Source organism: Dinoponera quadriceps, unplaced genomic scaffold (genome assembly GCF_001313825.1).
Source record: "Dinoponera quadriceps isolate SergipeBrazil2010 unplaced genomic scaffold, ASM131382v1 scaffold1069, whole genome shotgun sequence".
Classification (NCBI taxonomy): Eukaryota; Metazoa; Arthropoda; class Insecta; order Hymenoptera; family Formicidae; genus Dinoponera; species Dinoponera quadriceps.
In genome coordinates this window covers 1,544,734-1,566,116 of record NW_014555200.1, presented here as the reverse complement: position 1 = coordinate 1,566,116, position 21,383 = coordinate 1,544,734, and the positions used below count along the sequence as shown (strand labels likewise).

Sequence of the window (21,383 nt, the reverse complement as noted above, 5' to 3'; positions counted from 1 at the left end):
TTTTTATCATAAAAATCTTGTATAACAACACGTGATCGATCGTGAATAATATTAACAATTACACGTGAAACATGGATATGAAAAAAATTGTGCCTCTTTTTCTCTCTCTTTCTCTCATAATATATAACAGATATTTAATAGTTTATCCTCTCTATGAAATATATGAAAGAAATTATTGTTCCCGCAACACATATATACATGCGATAAAAAGTTTTTCTCTAACAATTCAAGAGCTACGAGCTAACGCTGTTGGCCGAAGAAAGTCCGAAGAGGCAGGAATGTTGATCAAACAACAATTCGACAATGTCAAACGTTATCTGCAAATCACGCCGTTGGTGAACTTACTCGATTACAAAAGTATTCGATTGTGCAAATTTCACGTCTGCACGCACACACACACGCACGCACGCGGACACGTTGCATCGGAATGGCACATGAAGAGCGACTACAACGGGAAAAAAATTTCGTCGACAAGTCGAGTAAAATCGTAAAGTGACCCAGAGACTTCCTATCACCGCCTAACCGCATCCTCTTCCGTATCCTCCGTATCAGCTCCTTTATCAGGGATTCTTGTACGAGAGAGAGGGGGAGAGAACGAGATGGTCGATAATAGAACAGGGCAGAAGTTATTTGGCCGTGAAAGCGATAAGACAGGGGGACGGACACTCGACAGATTCGCGTTTAATCTAATCGGCGCTCAAAAATCATAGCGTGTCAATGACTGCTAATCGCATCGTAAATACTCGACTGGATTAATCTCCGTAATCCAGCGATTCCAAACGCTCTGAACATTGAAACAATAAACTGGTTATGTCGTACGATGTGAAAAATGGAGGAGCGAGAAAAGGTTACAAAAGCTGGAATTGTCTAGTCTGTATATTGCCGTCGCACTTTACAGGTCGACACACTCGCTGCATGATACAATCGGCACGATGATAATAAATAATCGCACGACGCAGGTCCGATCCGTCCACACAGTGGACCGTAACGCGGCGACCTGAGAATATTTTCGGTGATGATGAAGAGGGGAACAGGGTCGGAAACGACTCCTGTGTCATATAGTTACATTATCCACACGGCCGCATACTTATCAATAATATAATAACAATTCATCGCTATTCGAACATGCGCGAACGCTCTGAGTACCATCGATAAGAGAGAATACCATCAGTGGCGTGAATACAGGACTGAGATGATGGGAGAATAGAACGGAAGGGTGAAGAGAAGGAGGAGGAGGGGGAGGGAGATGTGGAGTGAGTGATAATAATCGTACTAATGTGTCGTGACGTGCGCGGCATCTCGCGCGCGCGAGCGCATCCTGACACCTCTAACCGCACAATGGTGCGCACGTGGTGCACGTTAAGGACGCGCCTACTTCGTTGCTTGTTCTAGATAAGCGATCAAATCGCCACGTTCTTGCGGTTTCTTCATCCCGGCGAACACCATCTTCGTGCCGGGAATGTATTTCTTTGGGTTTTCCAGGTACACGAACAGGGTGTCCTTGGTCCAGGTAATACCTGTGAAACAAAATACAACTCGTAAGCTCAGCGATTACTTTTGCAATTCTAGTTCTCTTATAAAATCACTTTGCAATTATACAAATTGTGACAGACGATGGTATTCACATCCTTAGCGTTTCCGCTAAGGGAGAAATCTAGTCTAAGTTCTTGACAAGAATTTCTTAATTTTTCTTGCAAATGACTTTCAAGCCCAAATTCTGCTTATGCTAATCGACGATCAATTTAGCGAGTATAGTTGCTAATATGGAAAATAAAATACAATTTATTATCATTAAAACGAATAAAAAATCTCTCTGTCATATTCTCTGTTTATATTCTACATTAAAAAATTCGATCACAGTGTTATCAAGTGTAAAATGTTCTATCTTGCCATGCATGGTTCTTGATTATTGTTGAACGACATTGTTGAATTACATAGCTTGAAATTTCTGTTAACAATCTTATTGATTAATCGACGATTAGTTTAATCGGAGTTTGATGAAAGGAGTCTTTCATCAAAATTATAGTCGCGAGTTGTAGGACTCGCTGCATAGTACGGTCTGTATTGTTGACAATAATCTAAGGTCGTTTGGACATATTTCCAGTCTTAACTTATTAAATCCCTCGATCAAATGACTTACCTTTAGCTTTGTTAGCCTCCGTGTACGTAAAACCCGACGCTTGACCAGTTTTCCTACCTATAAGACCGTGTAAATTGGGACCTACTTTGTGTTTGCCACCCGCCTCGACGGTATGGCACTGTGAGCATCTTTGCACGAAAAGCTGAGGGGAAAATTCGAGTAAATTACCGTTCTGTAAAATTACTTTATATATCATGAATTACTCTTACGACTGTGTTTATTACCTTCTTTCCTTTTTCTACGTCACCATCAGGAACACCCATCTTTGTTTAATTCTGCAGACTGAAAAAAGATATTCGATTATGAGAAAATTGCCATGATAACGAAACAGAAGTGGATAAAGATTAATGAATGAAATTAAAAATGAGGATTGAGCTTTCGATGAATTAAAATAGCCATCGACGAGCAACGACATTCTAATCGACCGATGGCAGATACGATGATCATTTCGCAACAGTGATTTCAAAATCATTGGCTCCGAAGAGAGAATGCATGAGCGAGTAGAAATATGCGGGAGAAGTTTATATATGAGTTATTGTTCTAATGTTCTAAATCTGTTTGCAACATATACTTTGTACGAAATATACTTTCGTCAGAGAAATTGAAAACAATCGATATTAACAATACATTTACAATATATGTGAAGTAATATACAGTAATTGTGTGAGATATATTTATAATATTATATAACATTTTGTTATATAAAGAGGGAGGGAGGGAGAGGGAGAGAGAGAACTGTACACACAAACGTGAACAATTTCCCTGTCAAAAATCCCTGTCTCAAAATTCACCTGGAATAACTTGCAATAATACTGAAAGACTGCGCAATAAATCCCAAAATATTACACGGTACGTTTGTAAGAAAATAAATGAAGACGCAAAAATATTTCTGCAAAATTCGATAATGCAGCATCTCGCCATTATGTAAGAAATCAAATTTTCTCTTTCCTCGATACGTCACGACGTGTCCAGTGACGTGTCGCAAACGTCATTATCACATTAAGGTAAAAAGTCGTGACGTAACCGATCGTGGTGTGTCAAGATCATCCAGATATCTCAAACAAGTGGCGTTAAGCCGCTCGGAGTAAAAGATGTTGCGAAGCACGTGCGCGAACGTGACCGTGACGTAATTCGTCGAACCTTTGGCTCATTCCAGAGAGCGAGACGAGAGTCAAAGGGACAAAGAGGAATCGCGCTGGAATAAGCTTAGCGAAACACTATCTGCGATTCTATCCATGTCTTTTAATCCATATCATGATTTCATTGATTTCCTGCTTCTTTATCTTGACCGTAATAGCGATAAGCACGATTAGCCCACGATGTCACAAGCGATGTCGCAAAAGTCATTCAAGTTTATCAGTTTATAATTGAAGAAATTTCAAATTTCAATCAATCGATCGAAAGTGGCAATGCTTTCCAGGAGAGCCCCGCTCGCGGGGTTTTCGTCATCTTCCTTTCCCGGCCTCTCTCAAAAGAGACAGAACATTCGCGGGGACCTAAAACCGTAAGTATTCTAGTACATTCTAACACTGGCTCAGGGCCAGGGTTAGAATTACGTAAGCTTCGGGCGGTCGTATATAAAGAGAAATGTCGGACGAGTCGCGAAACGGTGGGGAAAAAAGCGGTCGAGAGTCTTGCCGAATTTTCTACGAACAATCACCTACATCCGCAGGCATTTCTCCTCCGAGTTGTTCCCGGAGTCTCGGACGTGGTTCCGAAATTGACTCGGAAATCGTGCTTCAGGAACGAAATGGAAACGAGCGAACACGTGGTATTCACCGAGCACCACCGAGTACGGTGCTCTCCCGGATAACTCGAGGTGAAAATTTGAAAGGTAAAGTTCGTCGTATGTACGTGCGTGAGCGAGAGAATGAATGAGCGAATGCATCCAGTACTTACCGCACGTTGTGTTACACGCACACAAACACGCACACGATTGAAGTCAACCGACCAATAGTCCGATCACGAATAACAGGTCCGATCGATGTCGAAGCGCTGGCTGGCCTCAAGTCGCGAATTCGTAGGATTTTAATGGCTGATGCAATCGACGCATGCACACGAGACTGGCCGCCAGATGGCGCTAGCTGTGCTCGATTGACCGCAAATTTTCATAAGCGGAACGTTTCTTACGTAGGTTTGTTTCTATGTGGATCGAAAATAACGAGTATTATAACGCGCGGTAATTTTATCTCGACGAGAACAGATTTAGGGCTGTTTTGTCCAATGATGTTTGGTCTTGAGAGTACAATCGTTGTTATCTTTAAATTATATCAACTGACACTATCGTCACGCATTTGACCCATTATGTGCGATTTTTTTTTTTCACAGCAAAATCTATCGAATACGCATGGTGCGAACATGCGCGTTGAAGAGAGCTAGTTGGATAACATCAGAAATTTATTTATCCGCATCTATTTATACATTCATTCTTGTGTGTCCAAAACTTCTTATGTACACCACTAATATAAGCAATCTTTCCGAAATGCATGTTTCAAAAGTTTGATCCACCTTTTTGGGTTAGGTTAGGTTAAGTCGAGATCAGGTTAAGTTGGAACGCAGTGACCAGCGGACGATCGTGGTGAACGGACGAGTTGCGAGCTAAATATTATTGGAGATGAGATAAAGGTTTCACATTTGTAAAAAAAAAAAGAGGAAAATTGACGAACGACTACTGAGATATTTTATTCAGACATGGTAAATGTCACCAAGGGCATCCTGGTCGAATGGTACGTTTGTAAAAAAAAATCTAGACAAGTAACGAGGTAGAATTCGTGTAAACTGATGGAAGAAGACTTTATTCTTTATAATCCAGGTCCTCCGGTATGTTAAATTGCTTATTAAGGTCTCCCTTGGGGATGCTGAATTTGTTCTTGCACCAGCTCTGAATGGCGAAAATATTGTCCGTCCACACATTAATCGCTTCCTTGTACTTCTGTCAGGTGTCATTAAACATCATTTAATCGTTTGTTCCTAAGAAATTTTTCCGAATACATTTATCGATCGTACCTTTACTTCCTTGCCCATTTCCGTAATCGTTTCTGGATCGACGCCACTGAACTGAACGATCTTTCGTTTTATTTCTTGCTCTTCTTCTCTCAGTCGGTCCACTTCTCGCAACAAGTTTGTCCTCTCTTCCGTGTCCTTTTTCAGTTCCTACGCAATAAATATATGATTTACACAATTGGATGAATACATTTGCGATCGATTAAACTAAGTATCTAGTTGTGTAACTACGTGTATAATTGGGTACGTATCTAAACGCTTGCGAAAAAGGTAACATTTAACTTGTACTTATATAGTATCGAGTACGTATACGAGGATTTCCATCGTCACCTTCTGCTTCGCGATCTCTTCATTCAGCTTTTGAAGCCTAAATTCCGCCTCGACAATTTTTTTGGACGTATCGGCTATTGTACGCTCCAGCGTGGTAATATTTTCCCTGTGGGATACACACACACACACATTCGTTAAAATTCTTCCATACTTCCACGTATTGGAAAAACGATCGTTTCAGAATATATATATATATATATATATATATTACCCTGGGAACCTCCAAAAATAAGTGGAAGTGCCGATCTTCTCGGCTCGTACTAAATCGTCGTCCACCAGTGCTTGTAATATATCTTTGACGGATTGCACTATAATGCCCTTCTCTTTTGGTGCGATCTTTTCAATCTCCTTCAGCGTGAAGAACTCTTTCTTCTCGTAGAATATTTGTAGCATTCGCATGCGTTTCTCGTCGAGAGAAACGCCTTTACGTTTCGACATAGTACCTATAGCGAGTATATATTTATATTTCACAGATATTTCTATACGATACAATTGTAGAAACTGCATTTTTAGTGATGCAGCTATGAAACAGTTTCTTCTTCACCTGGATGATACAAGTGCATTGGGAAAGAAATTCATAATTCAAGATCTGGACGAGAGACACCTGTTTATATCTGCTGATATATTGGAAACTTTGCAAGCTAAAGTGGATGATCTGATGGATCAGATATCCTTCCCATTGGCGGAGAAAGGAATGTGAATGCAAAGATTAGGCAAAAGAAAGGGCACCGTTGAAACGATTGAAACTTCAGAAGAGAATGGCTGCTCGCGAATCTGGCAGGATAAAGGATGCATATCAGAAGAGGGTGCTCGATGATGCAGCGCGTAAACGCCGACAGAAGAAGGCCTTGGAAGCATTGGAGCAAGATAACTTTCACGATGACCCACATGCTGATCTGGGTGAATAATAGAGATGTACGTCATCCTTCTTTCACAAAGCAAACAATAGCATTGTCATTCCTGTTTCAGTGATGAGCAAGAAAGTACCGAAATTCCAAGAGACTCTGGATAGCAGGGACGCCAGTAGGAAGAAAAAGACTCGATCTGCGGAATACTACAAACAACGCTTTCGCAAGACTTTTGCCCAGCTGGTGGAGGAGGATCTCAATGTGAATCCGAATCCTCCGAATTACGCCTGTGCCCAGGCACCGCCATCTCGTTTCCCCGACAGACATTTCTGTGCGGTCTGTGGTTTTCCCAGCAATTACACTTGCATACCTTGTGGTGCCAGATATTGTTGTGTCAAGTGTCTAGGTACTCACCTTGATACAAGATGCTTGAAATGGACCGCCTGAGGATATTCTGTCTTTTATATTAAAATCTAAAATAAAATGTGCGTTCTAGATATGTATAAATAATTTGGAATCGTCTCTTGTCAACACAGATATTGATTGTATATATATGCCATTTGTGAAAAGATTTCGACAAGTCGTTCAAAACATATTGTTCTAACAAACACAAAAATACTTTCTTAAATAAAAGACTATTTTCTTCTGAAATACTTTCTTAAATACAAGACTGCTTACTTCTTAAATACAAGAATACTTTCTCGGTAAAGATTCTGTTCATGAGATGCAAACTTTGTGTTTAAATTTTGCCGACATACCTCGTATCATATATCCAGTATACTAGAATTGTTAAAAATATTTTTTCGATACTTTCTCACTTTTATACAATTCAGTGACGTAGGGTTCAATGCAAATATTTTATGTGAATAACGAACAACGAACATCCTACACACACGAGTCAGTATAACTTTTAATTCCAGGTTGGATTTGACAGAAAAGCAGAAAAGCGGTATTTAATCGGAACTTGCGCTGGTAGTCGACCGTTTTTGCTTTATCTACTGCTTACTACCAGCGCGAATTCTGATTGGCTGCTGCTTTTTTGTCAAGGTGTGAATTCTCCCAACCGTCTTAAATTTATCTTCAAATGCTGCATGGCTTATTTCATTGGCTACGAAGCATCTGAACTTGGGACGGTCTTAAACATAAGATCTGAATACCGGCTCTAGTGTGTCTAAAGTCCAGTGTGCATATTGTGTGTTTCCGAACGTAACTCAAGTAGAACATCGGCATGGCCGCTTCGAAGCTCTTCTATGGTACGAACGTCATCGATGAATGCCCTAATGGGTCGTTGTGGTAAAGCCTGGGTTTGACAGATACATTTATCGAGCACATTTGTAGATTTAATTTTGTGATCTAACGGAGCGCGATGTCGGATCCGGAACTCGAAGCGTTACGACAGCAACGACTGGCTCAATTGCAGTCTCAATACAAGGTAATTGCGTCGTTACGAAACGCCGAAACACGTTAACTAAGGAGGATTGCCTGCGGATATTCGTGTGCTATATAATGTTTTATGAGGGTTAAAATGGATAAAATATACAATGTGACCGCGATACATATTATTTTTTTAATGTTATTCCAAGCACCCCGATTGCAGAATTGCATGTATTATTTAGGTTAAGTGCGCATTGTGTACACTTGGTTTGAAAATGTTTTGAACATTTGTTCGATACAGTCCGAAATGATGTTCCAATGAAATTGAATTAATATTTTATTTAGAAATTAGTAGCACTTTGGCTGCGTCCCGAACTGCATTGGAAAAAAAGTATCCAAGCAAATCAAGTGTATATATATTTCAACAAATTAGGATTACTTAAAATTATTTAGTATATATAATTTTTCAGGGTAACAATGTCGATAATAAGCAAGCAATGGAAGAGAGAATGCAACAGATGGAAGATATGAGGAACTCTATATTAACTCAGGTTTTAGATCAATCGGCCAGAGCAAGATGTAACTTTCGCTACATTGTTGATATTGCATGAATAAGTCAGTAACTGTTGTTATGATGTCAGTAATTGTTGTTATGATGTTTCGCATTTATCGACAGTGAATACACTTTGTCTTGGAAAACCAGAGAAGGGAAAAATGGTAGAAGAAATGCTCGTAAATATGGCACAACGTGGTCAAATAGCTGGTAAACTTGGAGAAAAAGAACTGATTAGTTTACTCGAGAGTGTAAATCAGCAAACACAGAGGAAAACAACCGTCAAAGTAAGTGCATTACAATTGCGTATGCAGTCTGATAACGTAGCAGCAATTTACAAGTTTAGATAATGATGCTGAAATTTTACATTTTAGTTTGATAGAAGAAGAGCAGCCTTGGATTCTGACGACGATATGGAGTTATAGCAACTGTGCAAATTTTGTATTTATGATTGCTAAATAATCAGTGAATTTTAGCACTTTTCGTTTCAAAATGTTGCAGGTAATCCTTTACAATTAGATCACATACTTTTACGCATAGTCATATATCTTTATTTTTATGCCATATTCAAATAAAAGTTATAAATACTGATTATAAGGATCTTGAAAGTAAGACTGTTTTCAATACTGCTCCTCACTTGATAAATTAAATATCACCTAAAACTATAGATGGATACTGGCAGTTCATTGGGAAAAATATTTGCGATATTTCTCGTTTTTCCTCTTTTTCATTTTTTATTTGATACATATAAATAGACATTTCCAGCAATTGCGAGATGGCACACGCTCACGTAGGACTATTTTTCATTCTCAAAGCAGAGATCACAATCACACTTTCAGTCTACACGATACAACAAATAACAATTCCGCACGACTTACATAATACTACATATTGTTATCATTATATATTACTCATATATATATAAAAAAAACCAATGCTGTTTGATGTTGAATACAATTTCATGCATTGTGTGTGTGTGTGTGTGAGTGTGTGTGTGAGAATAAACGATCGCGTTTTAATGTACAAAATTTTGATATTATATCTTACATCTTTTTTATTAAGTCTGTGTTAAAAAGACAGATATTTTCCGAGTGTGTACATACTCGCTTACCTCAATAGGTTGTATTGTCACGTGGAATACACATCACTTTTTGACACATATAACTCAGTCGTAAGAAAGAGAAAGATTGAGACGCACGATTGACCATTGAGAAAAGAAAGAAGGAAGAAAATTTATGTGGGATCAGCGATACGCGTCGCTGCGTGAAACTCCTCATGTTCTTATTAATGATTCGGCAAATATCGTCAAGAATGTCACAGAAGCAATCATAAGCGCTTATATACACTATACATAATGAAAAATGTGTCTCGGAGTTCTGTACGATATTATCCATAATTAGTCTTTCTTCATATGACTTGACCCGGTGTTTTCTGAAAATATGTATAATAATAACATATAGCGCTAACAAAATAATTAATATAAAAATCTAGATACATACATAAATAAATATATATATATAGTATACATAAAAAAATATATATATAAACATGAAGGACACGACAGATTCTCAAGAGAATTACCCTCTTCTTCGTCGTCAGCATCCAAGATATCCTGGCAGCAAGTGCCGTAACATATTAACGACAGAAATCCAGCTGGTAGTCCAAACAATAACAACGTCAATGTAGGATTGCCCCTCCACATTGCTGCGAGGGTGGTTTTCAACTCGAACCAAGATCTGTAAACACGTACCAGCCAGCCGTTTCCACCGTACCGCTAAAAATTCATCATCAGTATCAATGTTGTTCAAACATTGAGTCGAACATTCTGAGAGGAACGCTGTCGTACCGGGGCGCTCTCGTCACGAATCTGCTCCAAAAACAACTCTATCACGTACGGGGTTAATTTTCCCGTCTCGTCCTCAGGAATGTGATGATGATTCGTGGTCGTGTTTATCACAATTAAACTCGGTAATGGTAGCACCATCATCGCTATACTATTGACTAGATCGGGACTAGCTATCCAGCCGAACTGAAAATGGCTGAACACGATTCGTGTCAATATTGATATTCAGCGCTTCCGCTACACATCCGACAATAGTGTTACGTACTCGTGATACTTGTCTCGTTTGCTCTTGATTACGGATTCGACCATATCTTTGAATTCCAGCATGTCGGGTGCGACCTCTTCCAGCTGATTTTCCTCCACTACCGCTAAAACGAGATTTTTATTCGTCAGGAACAATTGATTGATATTTCCCCTGGTCACTTTCGGGAAGGTCGGGAAACGTTCCGCGTTTACCCATTTGTACAACGTCTCGTTTGCCCTCTCCACGTCCACCTGATCGTGCCCTGCGAATTCAACGTAACGCAGTGCGTGCAAAATGCGCGAGATAATATTTCCTCAGCTCACCAGTAAAATTGTAATGCGAGCTCTCCTTGTACACGAACAGTGCCGGAACATTCTCCACCGGCGCGTGTTTATTCACGACGCTTGGGTGAGACTGGTAGAAAAATGCATGTGCTTGAAATATATTCGCGGTCTTGTGGTAAAGTTCCTGTAATATACAAACATTTTTTAACTACTCGTACGTACATGAGATTGTGTGTGAAGAATGCGAGAAAGAAAAGATTTACCCATAAGACTCCAGATCTGTCTCCCACATATAAGAAATAGAGATCGCGTTCTCTCTTTATGGTGTCAAAGCTTTGGGTCCTTGTTATCTCTTGCACAGGAGGACCGCTTAGTCTTAAAGCAAATTTCACTATTTCATCTCTGGTTCTGTCACCGTGATATATAAACTCCTGTTCACCCTTTAAACTGTGAATCAAACTTGTGAGACATTGCTGTTTAACGGTAGCTAAAGGAAGGGAGAGAGAGAGATGCTTACAACAGAATAGTGGGAAATCCTTTGACTTTGAATGCATGCGCCACACTGGTAAACCTGGTGCAATCCACTCGTCCTACTCGTATCGACGTAGCGTGCAAATTCTGAGCTACATGAGCCCAAATTGGCTCCAATCTTTTGCAATGCGCGCACCACGGTGCGTACATCTGGAAAAGAAAATCAGCTGTACCACCCAAACAGCATAGAACGGTGTCTTATGGGCGATCAACGTACCATGACTAGCCATTGTCCGTCTTTATGTATATCTAGAAATCTAGAGGGCGAGAGAAATGTACGTATTAAAAGACAGCGGATCTTTGAACGGGAACTCAAGCAAAAAGCTCACCTGTCACTCAATTCAATCACGCGCGACGCTGCCGTATGCGTCAAAATCGCTGAAAAAGCTAAAATGTATTTCAATGACAAAAAAGTGCACGACTAAAGATACTTTGCGATTGAGTGGTGCGCTGTCGAATCTGTTGATTGCGGCGAGACAAGCTCACATCGATCGCGATACATCGCGAAAGCGTTTCGCGCGTATAATGCGATTATTCGTTCATAAGCGGCGTAACGACGTGAATTCAATTAATCGGGCGATGTGTCAAGCAAAACCGACTTTTTAGCAACCCGCGAAGGAAACGCTTACCATATAGAAGCACGACGAAACAGACTCGCGTCAGGGAAACCATTCCGATTCGAGATCTCCAGAGACGACGGGGGCCAGCTTCCCTCATTTGATCCTACAGGAGCGTGTCGAACGTAACATCGTTTCCGCACCTCGGCTGGCCGAAATTTTATTCGCGTCTTCTCTTCTCTCTTTCGTCGCGCGCGAATTCACGCGAAACGACCGTTCTGTCGCATCTTCCGCACGCGCCTCGCTCCGTCAAACTGGCTTCGCTACTGACGAGCGTTGTTCTTTCAACTGCCCTCTTCTGCACCTTCCAGCCAGCTTTTCGAAGGGGAAAAGGATTCGTGGTGTATTCGTTGAATGTTACACTTTCTGCACTTGAAACTACATGTGTACAAAATATCGTCGGAGGGAAAAATGGTGAAATGTGTAAAAAATCGTTACAAGTGGCTGTCGAACTCTAAGAAGAGGACGCGTGCAGTAATCGTGTGTATCGAGAGTAATATATATATACATATATATATATTCCTATCGTATATATATATAATTTTTATTAATAAAAATCTTTCATATACATATCATTGGTATAAAACGCACACGCATAATTAAAATAAAAATACATACAAGCATTGTAATGTATTTTTTTGCGACGCAATTCTCTCTCTCTATATATATATGCATGCGTGTATACACACACATACACAAATCGTTTAGACAAGAAAATCAACGGAATAGAAATATATTACACTATGTTAATATTGTATATATAACATTGTCCGTAATTAGAGCCTAACGACGATACTCGCGTATTTTCCTCCTCTGCTTCGGTGCGTCCATCGATCGATCCGATTGTACAGATTGGCGTCTCTTCTTCCGCGAGGAAATTGTAACGAAGATTTCTCAGCAGAGCGGCGCGCTCGATTAACTCGCGTCGGAGTCCTGCCGCCACTTCTGAACGGCCTCGCGGCGCGCATCGGGCACCAGCTGCGAGCGCATGCCGCCCAGCACGTTGCTGGTTGCCTCGGTGGCGAGGATGATCGGCTTGACGACCGTCGGCGGAATTTGTCGCAGTACCCCGCCGACCGCACCGGATACACCCTTGTGCTGGTGCTCCTCGCTCGCCACACGGACCAGCTGCGTCGCGGTCTCGCCCAGACCCTGGACAATAGGTTAAATCGATGTTATCTCTGGGAGGCTATTTTTCACTCGCTCGGAATATACCTCTTTGACCAAGATGTAGGCGTTCGCCACCCCTTCTCGAATGTCCAACGGCTGACCGTGCCTCTTTCGACGGCCTTTCTGCCCTTTATTCTTACTGTACCTCACGCTGGGACCGGGGCTGACCATGTCGTAGGCGGTCTCCGCTGTGCTCTGTATCGCGTGCACGAGCCTGGAGGTCAGTTCCAAGGCCGCCATCGCGGTGGACGTCGTGAAGCTGTTCGCGCCGCGTTGCAAGCCGCGCACGATCCTCCCGTCCTTTTGGTACTGTTCGATGGGCAGCCAAAAGAGGTCGCGTATTCCTTGAACTGCAATGACGAGACGGTGAACTACTCGCTAGTACTACTGGAGAGAGAGTGTCTGGTACTCACAGAGCTGCACCACCGAGTACATCGGGCCTACGCCGCTGAGCAAACCCGGCAGTTGATTCTTCTTGATGTCCTGCAACCACTCCGAAGCAAGGTACGCGAGCAGCTTGTCGTATCCGAGGAGTCCGTATCTGTGGGACAATCTCTTCAGTCTTAACTCGGAACAGTTCAATTGCGCCAGGCCCATCAGCAGGCCGGCCAACGGTCCGTGGGTGAGGTCTACGCGCTTGCCCTGGTAGTCGAGTTTGACGAGAACCTCCGGCGAGAACACGACGCTTCTGCGAACGGAGAGAACGGGCTGTTTCGCAAGGCACTGTTTCGAGCGCAATCGAACGCACCTGAAATATATCGGCTGGCTGTCGTCGTACGCCTCGTAGACGGTCTTGGCTTTCGTCTTGTGCTCCTTGATCGTCAGTTCGTCCTCCAGCAGTATCAATAAATTCTGATCAATAATATCATTCCGCGACATATTCATCATCGCGTCGTTCATCGACGCATCATCATTCACGCTCATAACGGGCGGATGACGCGTGGGTGTTCCTTGTTTCGATACGGGGGTGGATCGCGAGCTATTGCAGGGTGTGCTTTCTTGGCTCTGCTTCGATCCACCACCGCCTAGTTCGTTAAAAAATTGTATTAAGAACAGTAGGCTATCCTGGTCTATGTTCAGTCGCAGTGGCAGTAGGCTAAGTTTCAAACAACACTCTTGAGCGCTTAATCTGGGATCCGGTCTTACGTGAACCGCCTTCATGGTAAACATATTGGCGTGAGACTGCCTCGGTCTCGCCTCACTGCTGTACTGATAAAGGAATTTGTTGATACGCGAGGACGCCAGTCGGTCCCTCACTTCGATCTCGTTCACCAAGAGAACCTGCCTGGACGCTTCCGCGGTGTTCTCCGGATAGACCTCGTGCTGAAAGCGGATCTTGTTCAGCTGCAGCTCCATCAGCACGTCGTGCCGTCGAGCCGGCCCGCCGAGCGTCTGCCAGTCGATCAACGATTCCCTGCTTCTCGTTGCGCACGGTGAATTCGGCACGCTGCCGAAATGCACCTCGTTCGAGCTGGACTTGCTGAAGCTCACCCCACCTACGGCGGATCTGCTTCTGCGGAAGGAGAGGAAGGAAATGAGGTCGACTTGACGAGGGTTTAGCAGATTCGCGATTACCTTCCGTGGTTGACGCAACGCGCGTTGTTCTCGTTGATGGTCACGTGCTTCTGATGGCAGGCCGCCTCCTCGAAGTCCCTGCCGCCGTACATGTGCCATATCAGCGTCATCTCGCAGAGGGTGTACTTGAGCACGGGCGCGGGGAAGTTGGGCGGAGCCTGCAGCAGATCCGCTTTGCCGACCGGCACGTAAAAGTGGTTGTCGACTATCCTCAGGGATTCCTGACACAGCCAGCGGACCTCGGGCACGCCGCAGCGCGGCATTATTCCCACGCCGGCCTCCTCCCCCAGGATGCAGAACTCCTCGTCGGCGTCGTCGGACTCGACGGTGTCGACGGTGGTTTTCGCGCGCTCTTCCGCGCTCTTCCGCGCCGTGCTCTGCGCCTCGTCGGGGAAGAAGAACACCTCGACCCGATTCTCCGTCATCGGGGTCCCGCCGTCGACGTTGCGCGCCGCCGTTGCCCCCTTCTCCTCGAGCGCGTCCTCCATCAGACTGTAGACCCGCTCCACCTGGCTCCTGCTCAGGGTGTTTACGCTCTCCACGTCGACGAGGCTCTCTTCGTCGGGCGAGCCGCGACCCGGCGGCTGCTGGGCGCCTGCTGGCGGGAGCAGGTCGCCGTCGCTGGCGATGTAGTTGAGCAGCTGCATGAGAGCGCGACCCGAGTCCGAGCAGGTGCGCACGTGCAGCACGTTGTTGCTCGCGCGGAGATCGACGCGCGGCGCGCCGCCGCACATCTTCTCGTTCAGCCGCAGCGACAGCTCGAACAGGCCGAGGTTCACCGCGCACACGTAGTCCCGTCTGAGGTCGACGCACTTGCCCGACGTCTTGTCCGAGACGAAGAGCGCGACCTCCTCGGCGATGAAGCGCAGCGTCGACGTGTTCGTCTGCGCGGCGATGTTGCTCGAGACGCTGAAGTTGCCCAGCGTCAGCACGGACCTGAGCGGCAGGTGGAGCGGCCGGTAGTCGACCGCGCACTCCCACAGGTGCAGGTGCAGCTCGGTGAGGACGCCCGGCGGCGCGTAGCCGGGCACCGGGTGGTCGGCCACGTCCAGGCAATCGATCAGCTGGGTGTACCAGGCGGTCGCGTTCGAGCACATCCGATGCCTCAGCGTGGAATTCCTCACGCCGACCGCCACCCGGAACGTCTTCACGCGGTGCGTCTGATGCGCCGCTTGTATTCTCACCGCCAGCGTCACCATGTCCGCGTCGTTGCCGCCGGCGCTGCACCCTGTCTCGCTGCGATAGATGGTGTCGTGGCAGTGCGGCGTCGCGCTGTTCACCGATCGCAAGGCCGCCGTCTGCGACGAGCTGCTCGCTAGGCCGCAGTGGTTCAGCCGCACCTTCCTCGCCATGCCGCACATGTAGCCGAGATCGTCGTCGCCGCGAAACCCCGTCACCGAGAATATCGTCGCGTCCTCCAGCCGCACCACCACCTCGCCGTGCTGCATCGGGATGACGTTGCGCGTGGAATCGCGCACCGGCGTCCGCATCGCCAGCAGACCCTGGTTTATGTTCACGGTCACCGCCACCCTGCTCTGCGCCTCCATCGGATTCCTCGACGTCCGCTCTTTGTAGTAGTCCTCCGTCGAGTGAAACGCGTCCTCGTCGTCCGAGTCCGAGTCCGAGCACTGAACGCCGCTCTTGCACATCCGGAATCTGTCGAGCACGTGTTGAAGAACGCGTCGAGGAGGGAAATTTCGCGGAACGTACCTGGGCAGTGAGCCGGACTCCGGTAAGAGGGTCGACGCCAGGTCGAGGCCGACGTGAGTCTCCGACATGCATCTGGGTTTCGGCGCCGACGGCTCCCACAGGAAGAGATCGGTGTTGAATCGGTTGTACAGCAGCTCGTAAACGCGTTTCGACGGTATCTGCAGGGAAACGCACGGTAGACTGATGTCCAGCTGCAGCCTGGAGTCGCGTGTGCCTTCCTCCATGAATTCCAACATCTCCTGCCGATTGCCGGGGATTATCAGCTCCTCGCCTTCGCTGTTGGTCAAGGGAGAACGATGTATCGATTCGCGAGGAAAAGAGACGAAATCGCCGGGTTGAAAATATTCGCCAACCTCTGCTTCTCCGTCTGCTCGTGAGACCTCGAGTGAGGCGTGTCGGACTCGCGAATGACGCGCTTCGAGCTAAACGGGGAAGGCTCGTGTTTCGGCGTTTTCTCCAGGCTCTCGTCCAAACTCGAGTCGGGCTCTCCCTCGGAGCTGTCCTCCAATTGTGCGCCGAGACGCCGCGGATACGTCGTGATCACCACTCTCGCCCAGCCGAAGCCCTCGCTCACCTGCTGATACGAAGCGTCGCTCTTCTCGTCGGCCGTCACTCGACCGATCTCCAGCGGAGCGTCCCCTTCGGTCTCCACGTACGAAAGAGACAATCGGCGACACTGCAACTCGTACCTCGCCAGACAGTGCGACCGGCTCTCCGTGCCGAAGCGAATTTGTGCGTCCGTCATCTGCAGTATTATGTAGTCGGGCCTCACCGATCTCTTCCACCACGGAGCGCGATTCATATCGTGCAGCGGTCTTAGATCCGGCACGGGAAACCTACGTGAGAAAGGGCACTCTAGCCATTTTATGAGGCGAAACCTTTTAACAGGCGATACCTTAGTTTAACCGTGCACGACGAGGAAGATATCTTCACGTCCACCCTCGAGTCTGGGAGTGTTGTGCTGTCCACAGCCTGATCGAAGGACGTTTGCTGATTCTGAAAACGATTTCAAACTTCATTTCACCTACTACGCGTGGAAACGTTTCTCTTTCGCGTGAAATGAGGAGTTTCGACTTTGAGAACTCGATTCTTCTTCACCGGGAGATGTTCTAATGGAAATGAAACTTTTACCACATCTCTGGTATTCACTACAGGATTGCATATCGGCTGCGGATTCAGTACAGCAGATATCCTATCTATAATCGTCATGTCCACTTCGCTCCTGCATGGTTCCAGCTGAATGCTGAAAAATGAGATCGCGAATTGACAGTTCTCGTCGAAGAACGTGGTATCGTTTTCACAAACCATCACATTTAAGGAGCCGCATAGCTACAACTCACTCGATCTCTGTGCGTGGGTGTGTAAATCGCGTCGAATGAGCGTGCCGGACAGCCTTCTCCGTGTACTTGAATCTCATTCTAAAGTCCGTCTTATTGGAAAAGCCAAGTTCGCTCGCGTTCTCCTTCGAAAATCCGAGCAGTTCGACGAATTCCATCGTCGGCGTTCCGTACGAACCGGGATTGGTGGAGTCGACCAGGCACTCGACAACTTCCAAACAAGCTAAAGTCAAGTTTCCCGATATCGTGGAGAACTGACTGGTAGTCTTCTCGTTTCCCTCGACGACTAGTGGCGCGGCTAGTAATCTGCAACCGCGAGACTTTTCATTGGCTGTCCGCTCGGCGCCAACATGATGCATACCTGATATGACTGAGCCGACAGGCGTCGACGAGCAATTTCGACACTTTGTCGAAATCTTTGCTTCCGTAGCCCCCTGTCGCGAACATTCCCAGTTGCTTGAAGAATTCCTTCGCGATACTCCCCATCTGCTTGATGCTACTGGAGGTGAGACCGACCGTGAACCGTCCCTCCACGCACGGTGTCAGTATATCCTCGTGCAACAGAACCAGAGCGACCGAGGACATTCTCATGTGAAATTGAGATGTCTCCGCCGAAGTGTCGTTGTCCGCATTGTACCTGTGCTTGTTCTGCTTGGACAGATTCGTCGTTGAGCTCTTCGAGCTGACGCTGCTGGTGGATATGCTGCCCTCCATACTGATATTGTTGCTCATCATTGAGCCGCTCATCGAGCCCGGCAGTTGCATCGGTAAGAATTCGTCTTCGTTGTCAGACTCGTCCACAGGGTCCGTGGACCATCCTTGAGTGTACCGTAAATCCTGGTGAAATATATAAAACAAAAAAGATCGCGTTATTACAATTTGCGCTTCCAAACAAACAACGTTTCTAAGAAACATCGGCACGTCGATGAACGTCATTTACCGTGCTTCTCAAGTCCGGTGAGGGATAAGTTTGATGGATGAGTTCGTGTTCTATGCGACTAAAGTCGCTGCCGGCCATAGGTTTTTCCATGAAGCTCCTCGGCACGACGTTACTGACGTCTTCTCGACCCGGGGACGCTAGGCCGTGCGCTAATTCCAACAGGACGTGAAGTTGCCTGGGGCTCAGGAACAGAGTGAGAGATCCCAAGTTAATTTCCAGTTCCACCTGAAACGAACGTACGACGTGTTCACTTTCAGCGAAAAGAATACAAATTAATACGTCATCTCGGATACCGTTTGAGGATCCGACCGAAGAATCGATGTGTGAAAATTGATTTGATACCTTTGGTCCCGATACTCCTTCCTCTTGCTTTATCTTTAATCTCACTTCTTGTCTACCCGCCAGCTTGGCAAACATGATAGGATTCGACTCGCTCGCATTATTAGCGGTATTTCCCTCCGGCGGAGTGTGCGGCGCGTTCTGCGTAGGAGACATTAGCGCGGAAGAAAACAGACTGTCCGAGTTCTGTCGCGTTAGAAAAAGAGAGAGGGAGAGAGAGAGAGAGAGAAAGAGAGAAAAAGTTGGTGTAAAATTTGAAAAATAACTTTTGGTTTTGCTTTTCCTTTTTTTGCTTATTTTTATTCGCAGATTTGTCTCTGCAATATCGTTCTGAGAAAAGCGGTTCGTTCATACTAACTTTAGAATCAGGCGTGGAGCACGTGCTTTCCGCCATACTCTTGGACAGTGTTCTCGTGTGCGAAGGAAACTCGTCGGTGTGGAAGTTCACTCCGTCCAGGTAAAACCGCTTGGTGGTGAACGCCGAGATGATGTACGTTTTTGCGGACTCCTTGCAATCCAAGGACGTGCTACTGGGATCCAATCCAGCCTCGTCCGTATATTCGAGAGTCTTTATGTACATTTCTATCGCCACTCCCGTGGACGAGTCCTGAGGGAGGTGCTGCAGGCGTATCACAGTATCTGTGAACCTCACTTTCACTTTGGACAAAACTGAAATGAAACAGCAAAGTTATCGGTCTGATGAGAAAGGCGGGAGCGAGTGTACGGTATACTCTTTACTCGAATCTATCGTCTGCGCGAACATCTCCACCGCCTCCAAAGGCTGGGTGTTGGTCGCGTTGGTCGGGTCCTGTTGCAGACACTCCTGCGCCAGTTGCATACTCGACGTCATCGAACTCCACATGGACTCGAACATCGACGTGCCTGTGTCGGATCTCTGTCGCGGCTGCACCGTGAGCCTGAGACTCTTCACCTCCACATAGCTCGCCTCCCTGAGCAGTGCCGCCCATGGGATGCTTATGGACACTTCCGTAATGAAACCGTCCATGAATTTCAGCGGGAGCTGCTGCTGTTCCCCCAATTCGTTGAGCGCCTGTCGCAACAAACATTCGCTTTATGCATTCTACGTATATGTGATACGAAAATTAGAACGATTATTTGCAAATTCACGAACAGCCAGAAACAGCGCCATTTGCGAACGTTTCATCTCGCCGTGCGGGGGAAAAGAATAGCTCGAATTATTTGCAGCAACAGACGGGCGTAAACGCCGTTATTAAAGTGCGAACGAAACTAGCAACGCGTCGATGAAGCGTTATACAATCGTGTTACCAGTGGTAACCCGCATAAATTAACATCAATTAACACGAGTGTCACGCAGTGGTCAACAACGACACGATTGTTACGATATCGAATGTTAATTTATTGGTGAAGCAATTCATTTAATGCACAGCAGATAAATATCGCCGCGATATCGAGGAGAACGCGCGACGAATCAATCGACGAATTAATTAGCACGAATAACACTTTGAGGAACGAATGTATCTTAACCCATTAGCTGACACGATCCCCATTTGGGGATCAAAACAAAACATAATTTGAATATAATTATACTGTTACACAACTTTTTGTGCATATACATAACTTATCCGGGCAAAAATTTCAAAAAAAAAATGTGGCAGTTAATGGGCTAAGGAACGCGAAGGACACTCTGAAATCATTTTCCGGGCCTTTAATCGACCGGTTTAAATCGAGCCGTTTAAATGGTCGGCGAGTTGGAGATCGCGCGATACTGCGGACTGATGAAACTTTTCCTTCTCTTTGTTCCCCGCAAACTCGTCGCGCTCACATCGAGGAAACGTGACCGCGAGAATATGCAATAGTCGTTATGAATCGCGGCGTTATTTACAATTCGCGCGGTCGCAATCTTATCTCTCCGTAGGAGTGAGCGCGCGAGAGAAAGAGACAAAGGAGCGCGAAATCACAGCAGAATGTTCACTTACCCCCACATCGAGACTGACGTTGGTGACACGACCGGTGCCATTGTACAGGTCGATGTTTAGCTGATCCAACGTCAGCTTCTCTTCCAGGAACTGGCCGAGGTAACGTTGCAGCAGGTATCTGCTGGCCCTCTTCTTGATACTCTCCGACCATGGGAAGCATCCCGACATCCAAGACATCTTGCTGGTTTCGGCTGCCCGCGACTCACCACGTGTATCCTCTCTACCTCGAATACGGTACCGCGTCGACGAGCATCACCATCGTCCGGTCGCGAGTACGCCGTCAACGAGCATATCTTAGCAGCGGGGCGCGACGCGCGCACCGTCCGCGTCGTGCGCGAACATAATGCAACGTACGACGCACCGTCGTCGGAGCACAGCCGATGGACCGCCGTACGCATAAACGACCGTACGATCGAGCAAGATCAACTGATTCGGGACAGGATCCGCGCCGTGATGCCCCCCGTGGATGCTGCTGGCGCGTTTACATTCACGGAACAATGCGACCACCCTCCGGACCGATAAAGTCTCTGAGGAAGGAGAATCTCTTTCTCTGGCGACGCGAACGACAAGAAGGGGGGTAGCGTCGA

General features: G+C 46.1%; 8 protein-coding genes across 13 annotated transcripts in view; 3 read left to right on the top strand and 5 right to left on the bottom strand.

Annotated features, from left to right (window-relative positions):
• Positions 1-758, bottom strand: part of LOC106743418 (rap1 GTPase-activating protein 1-like) — an 82,835-nt gene extending 82,077 nt beyond the window's left edge. Inside the window, exon 1 of the mRNA XM_014617231.1 lies at positions 346-758. The gene's annotated coding sequence lies outside the window, so the exon portion shown is untranslated. The remainder of the gene's footprint in view (positions 1-345) is intronic.
• Positions 759-858: 100 nt separating this feature from the next.
• On the bottom strand, positions 859-4,150 carry LOC106743424 (cytochrome c-2). Its single transcript, XM_014617248.1, has 4 exons — positions 4,040-4,150; positions 2,365-2,422; positions 2,141-2,282; positions 859-1,517 (listed from the first exon to the last, which is right to left on the bottom strand). The coding sequence occupies exons 2-4, from the start codon at positions 2,401-2,403 to the stop codon at positions 1,372-1,374; spliced, it is 327 nt and encodes a 108-aa protein (XP_014472734.1). The 5' UTR covers positions 2,404-2,422; positions 4,040-4,150; the 3' UTR covers positions 859-1,371.
• Positions 4,151-4,776: 626 nt separating this feature from the next.
• On the top strand, positions 4,777-6,196 carry LOC106743425 (general transcription factor IIH subunit 5). 2 transcript variants are annotated; one of them, XM_014617250.1, is made up of 2 exons: positions 4,777-4,866; positions 5,987-6,196. In XM_014617250.1, the coding sequence occupies exons 1-2, from the start codon at positions 4,832-4,834 to the stop codon at positions 6,171-6,173; spliced, it is 222 nt and encodes a 73-aa protein (XP_014472736.1). In that variant the 5' UTR covers positions 4,777-4,831; the 3' UTR covers positions 6,174-6,196. The 2 variants fall into 2 exon arrangements, with proteins under 2 accessions (XP_014472736.1, XP_014472735.1); XM_014617249.1 differs by having other exon boundaries at positions 4,782-4,866; positions 5,947-6,196.
• On the bottom strand, positions 4,920-7,297 carry LOC106743420 (meiotic nuclear division protein 1 homolog). The gene is made up of 6 exons (XM_014617243.1): positions 7,080-7,297; positions 6,736-6,794; positions 5,685-5,916; positions 5,474-5,579; positions 5,147-5,293; positions 4,920-5,072 (listed from the first exon to the last, which is right to left on the bottom strand). Exons 3-6 carry the CDS (start codon positions 5,909-5,911, stop codon positions 4,935-4,937), a joined length of 618 nt encoding a protein of 205 aa, XP_014472729.1. The 5' UTR covers positions 5,912-5,916; positions 6,736-6,794; positions 7,080-7,297; the 3' UTR covers positions 4,920-4,934.
• On the top strand, positions 6,210-6,820 carry LOC106743422 (zinc finger HIT domain-containing protein 1). The gene is made up of 2 exons (XM_014617244.1): positions 6,210-6,373; positions 6,443-6,820. The coding sequence occupies exons 1-2, from the start codon at positions 6,232-6,234 to the stop codon at positions 6,766-6,768; spliced, it is 468 nt and encodes a 155-aa protein (XP_014472730.1). The 5' UTR covers positions 6,210-6,231; the 3' UTR covers positions 6,769-6,820.
• Positions 7,298-7,465: 168 nt separating the features above from the next.
• On the top strand, positions 7,466-8,731 carry LOC106743423 (programmed cell death protein 5). 2 transcript variants are annotated; one of them, XM_014617246.1, is made up of 5 exons: positions 7,466-7,574; positions 7,660-7,753; positions 8,166-8,274; positions 8,372-8,535; positions 8,623-8,731. In XM_014617246.1, exons 2-5 carry the CDS (start codon positions 7,688-7,690, stop codon positions 8,671-8,673), a joined length of 390 nt encoding a protein of 129 aa, XP_014472732.1. In that variant the 5' UTR covers positions 7,466-7,574; positions 7,660-7,687; the 3' UTR covers positions 8,674-8,731. The 2 variants fall into 2 exon arrangements, with proteins under 2 accessions (XP_014472732.1, XP_014472731.1); XM_014617245.1 differs by lacking the exon at positions 7,466-7,574 and having other exon boundaries at positions 7,581-7,753.
• A 210-nt stretch (positions 8,732-8,941) lies between these two features.
• On the bottom strand, positions 8,942-12,120 carry LOC106743419 (protein disulfide-isomerase TMX3). Of its 2 annotated transcripts, none has more exons than XM_014617241.1 (10): positions 11,780-12,120; positions 11,480-11,537; positions 11,368-11,407; positions 11,137-11,300; positions 10,883-11,066; positions 10,659-10,803; positions 10,357-10,597; positions 10,095-10,287; positions 9,830-10,022; positions 8,942-9,679 (listed from the first exon to the last, which is right to left on the bottom strand). In XM_014617241.1, the coding sequence occupies exons 1-10, from the start codon at positions 11,865-11,867 to the stop codon at positions 9,645-9,647; spliced, it is 1,341 nt and encodes a 446-aa protein (XP_014472727.1). In that variant the 5' UTR covers positions 11,868-12,120; the 3' UTR covers positions 8,942-9,644. The 2 variants fall into 2 exon arrangements, with proteins under 2 accessions (XP_014472727.1, XP_014472728.1); XM_014617242.1 differs by having other exon boundaries at positions 11,480-11,528; positions 11,780-12,118.
• Positions 12,121-12,331: 211 nt separating this feature from the next.
• LOC106743401 (autophagy-related protein 2 homolog A) lies at positions 12,332-21,380 on the bottom strand. Of its 3 annotated transcripts, XM_014617195.1 has the most exons (16): positions 20,797-21,379; positions 19,577-19,889; positions 19,197-19,507; positions 18,842-19,024; positions 18,500-18,724; positions 17,921-18,396; positions 17,563-17,865; positions 17,354-17,465; positions 17,118-17,218; positions 16,576-17,058; positions 16,223-16,498; positions 14,513-16,168; positions 13,686-14,450; positions 13,351-13,625; positions 12,983-13,287; positions 12,332-12,919 (listed from the first exon to the last, which is right to left on the bottom strand). In XM_014617195.1, the coding sequence occupies exons 1-16, from the start codon at positions 20,971-20,973 to the stop codon at positions 12,683-12,685; spliced, it is 6,198 nt and encodes a 2,065-aa protein (XP_014472681.1). In that variant the 5' UTR covers positions 20,974-21,379; the 3' UTR covers positions 12,332-12,682. The 3 variants fall into 3 exon arrangements, with proteins under 3 accessions (XP_014472681.1, XP_014472679.1, XP_014472680.1); XM_014617193.1 differs by having other exon boundaries at positions 13,351-14,450; positions 20,797-21,380; XM_014617194.1 differs by having other exon boundaries at positions 13,351-14,450; positions 18,842-18,979; positions 20,797-21,380.
• Between the last annotated feature and the right edge of the window lie 3 nt (positions 21,381-21,383).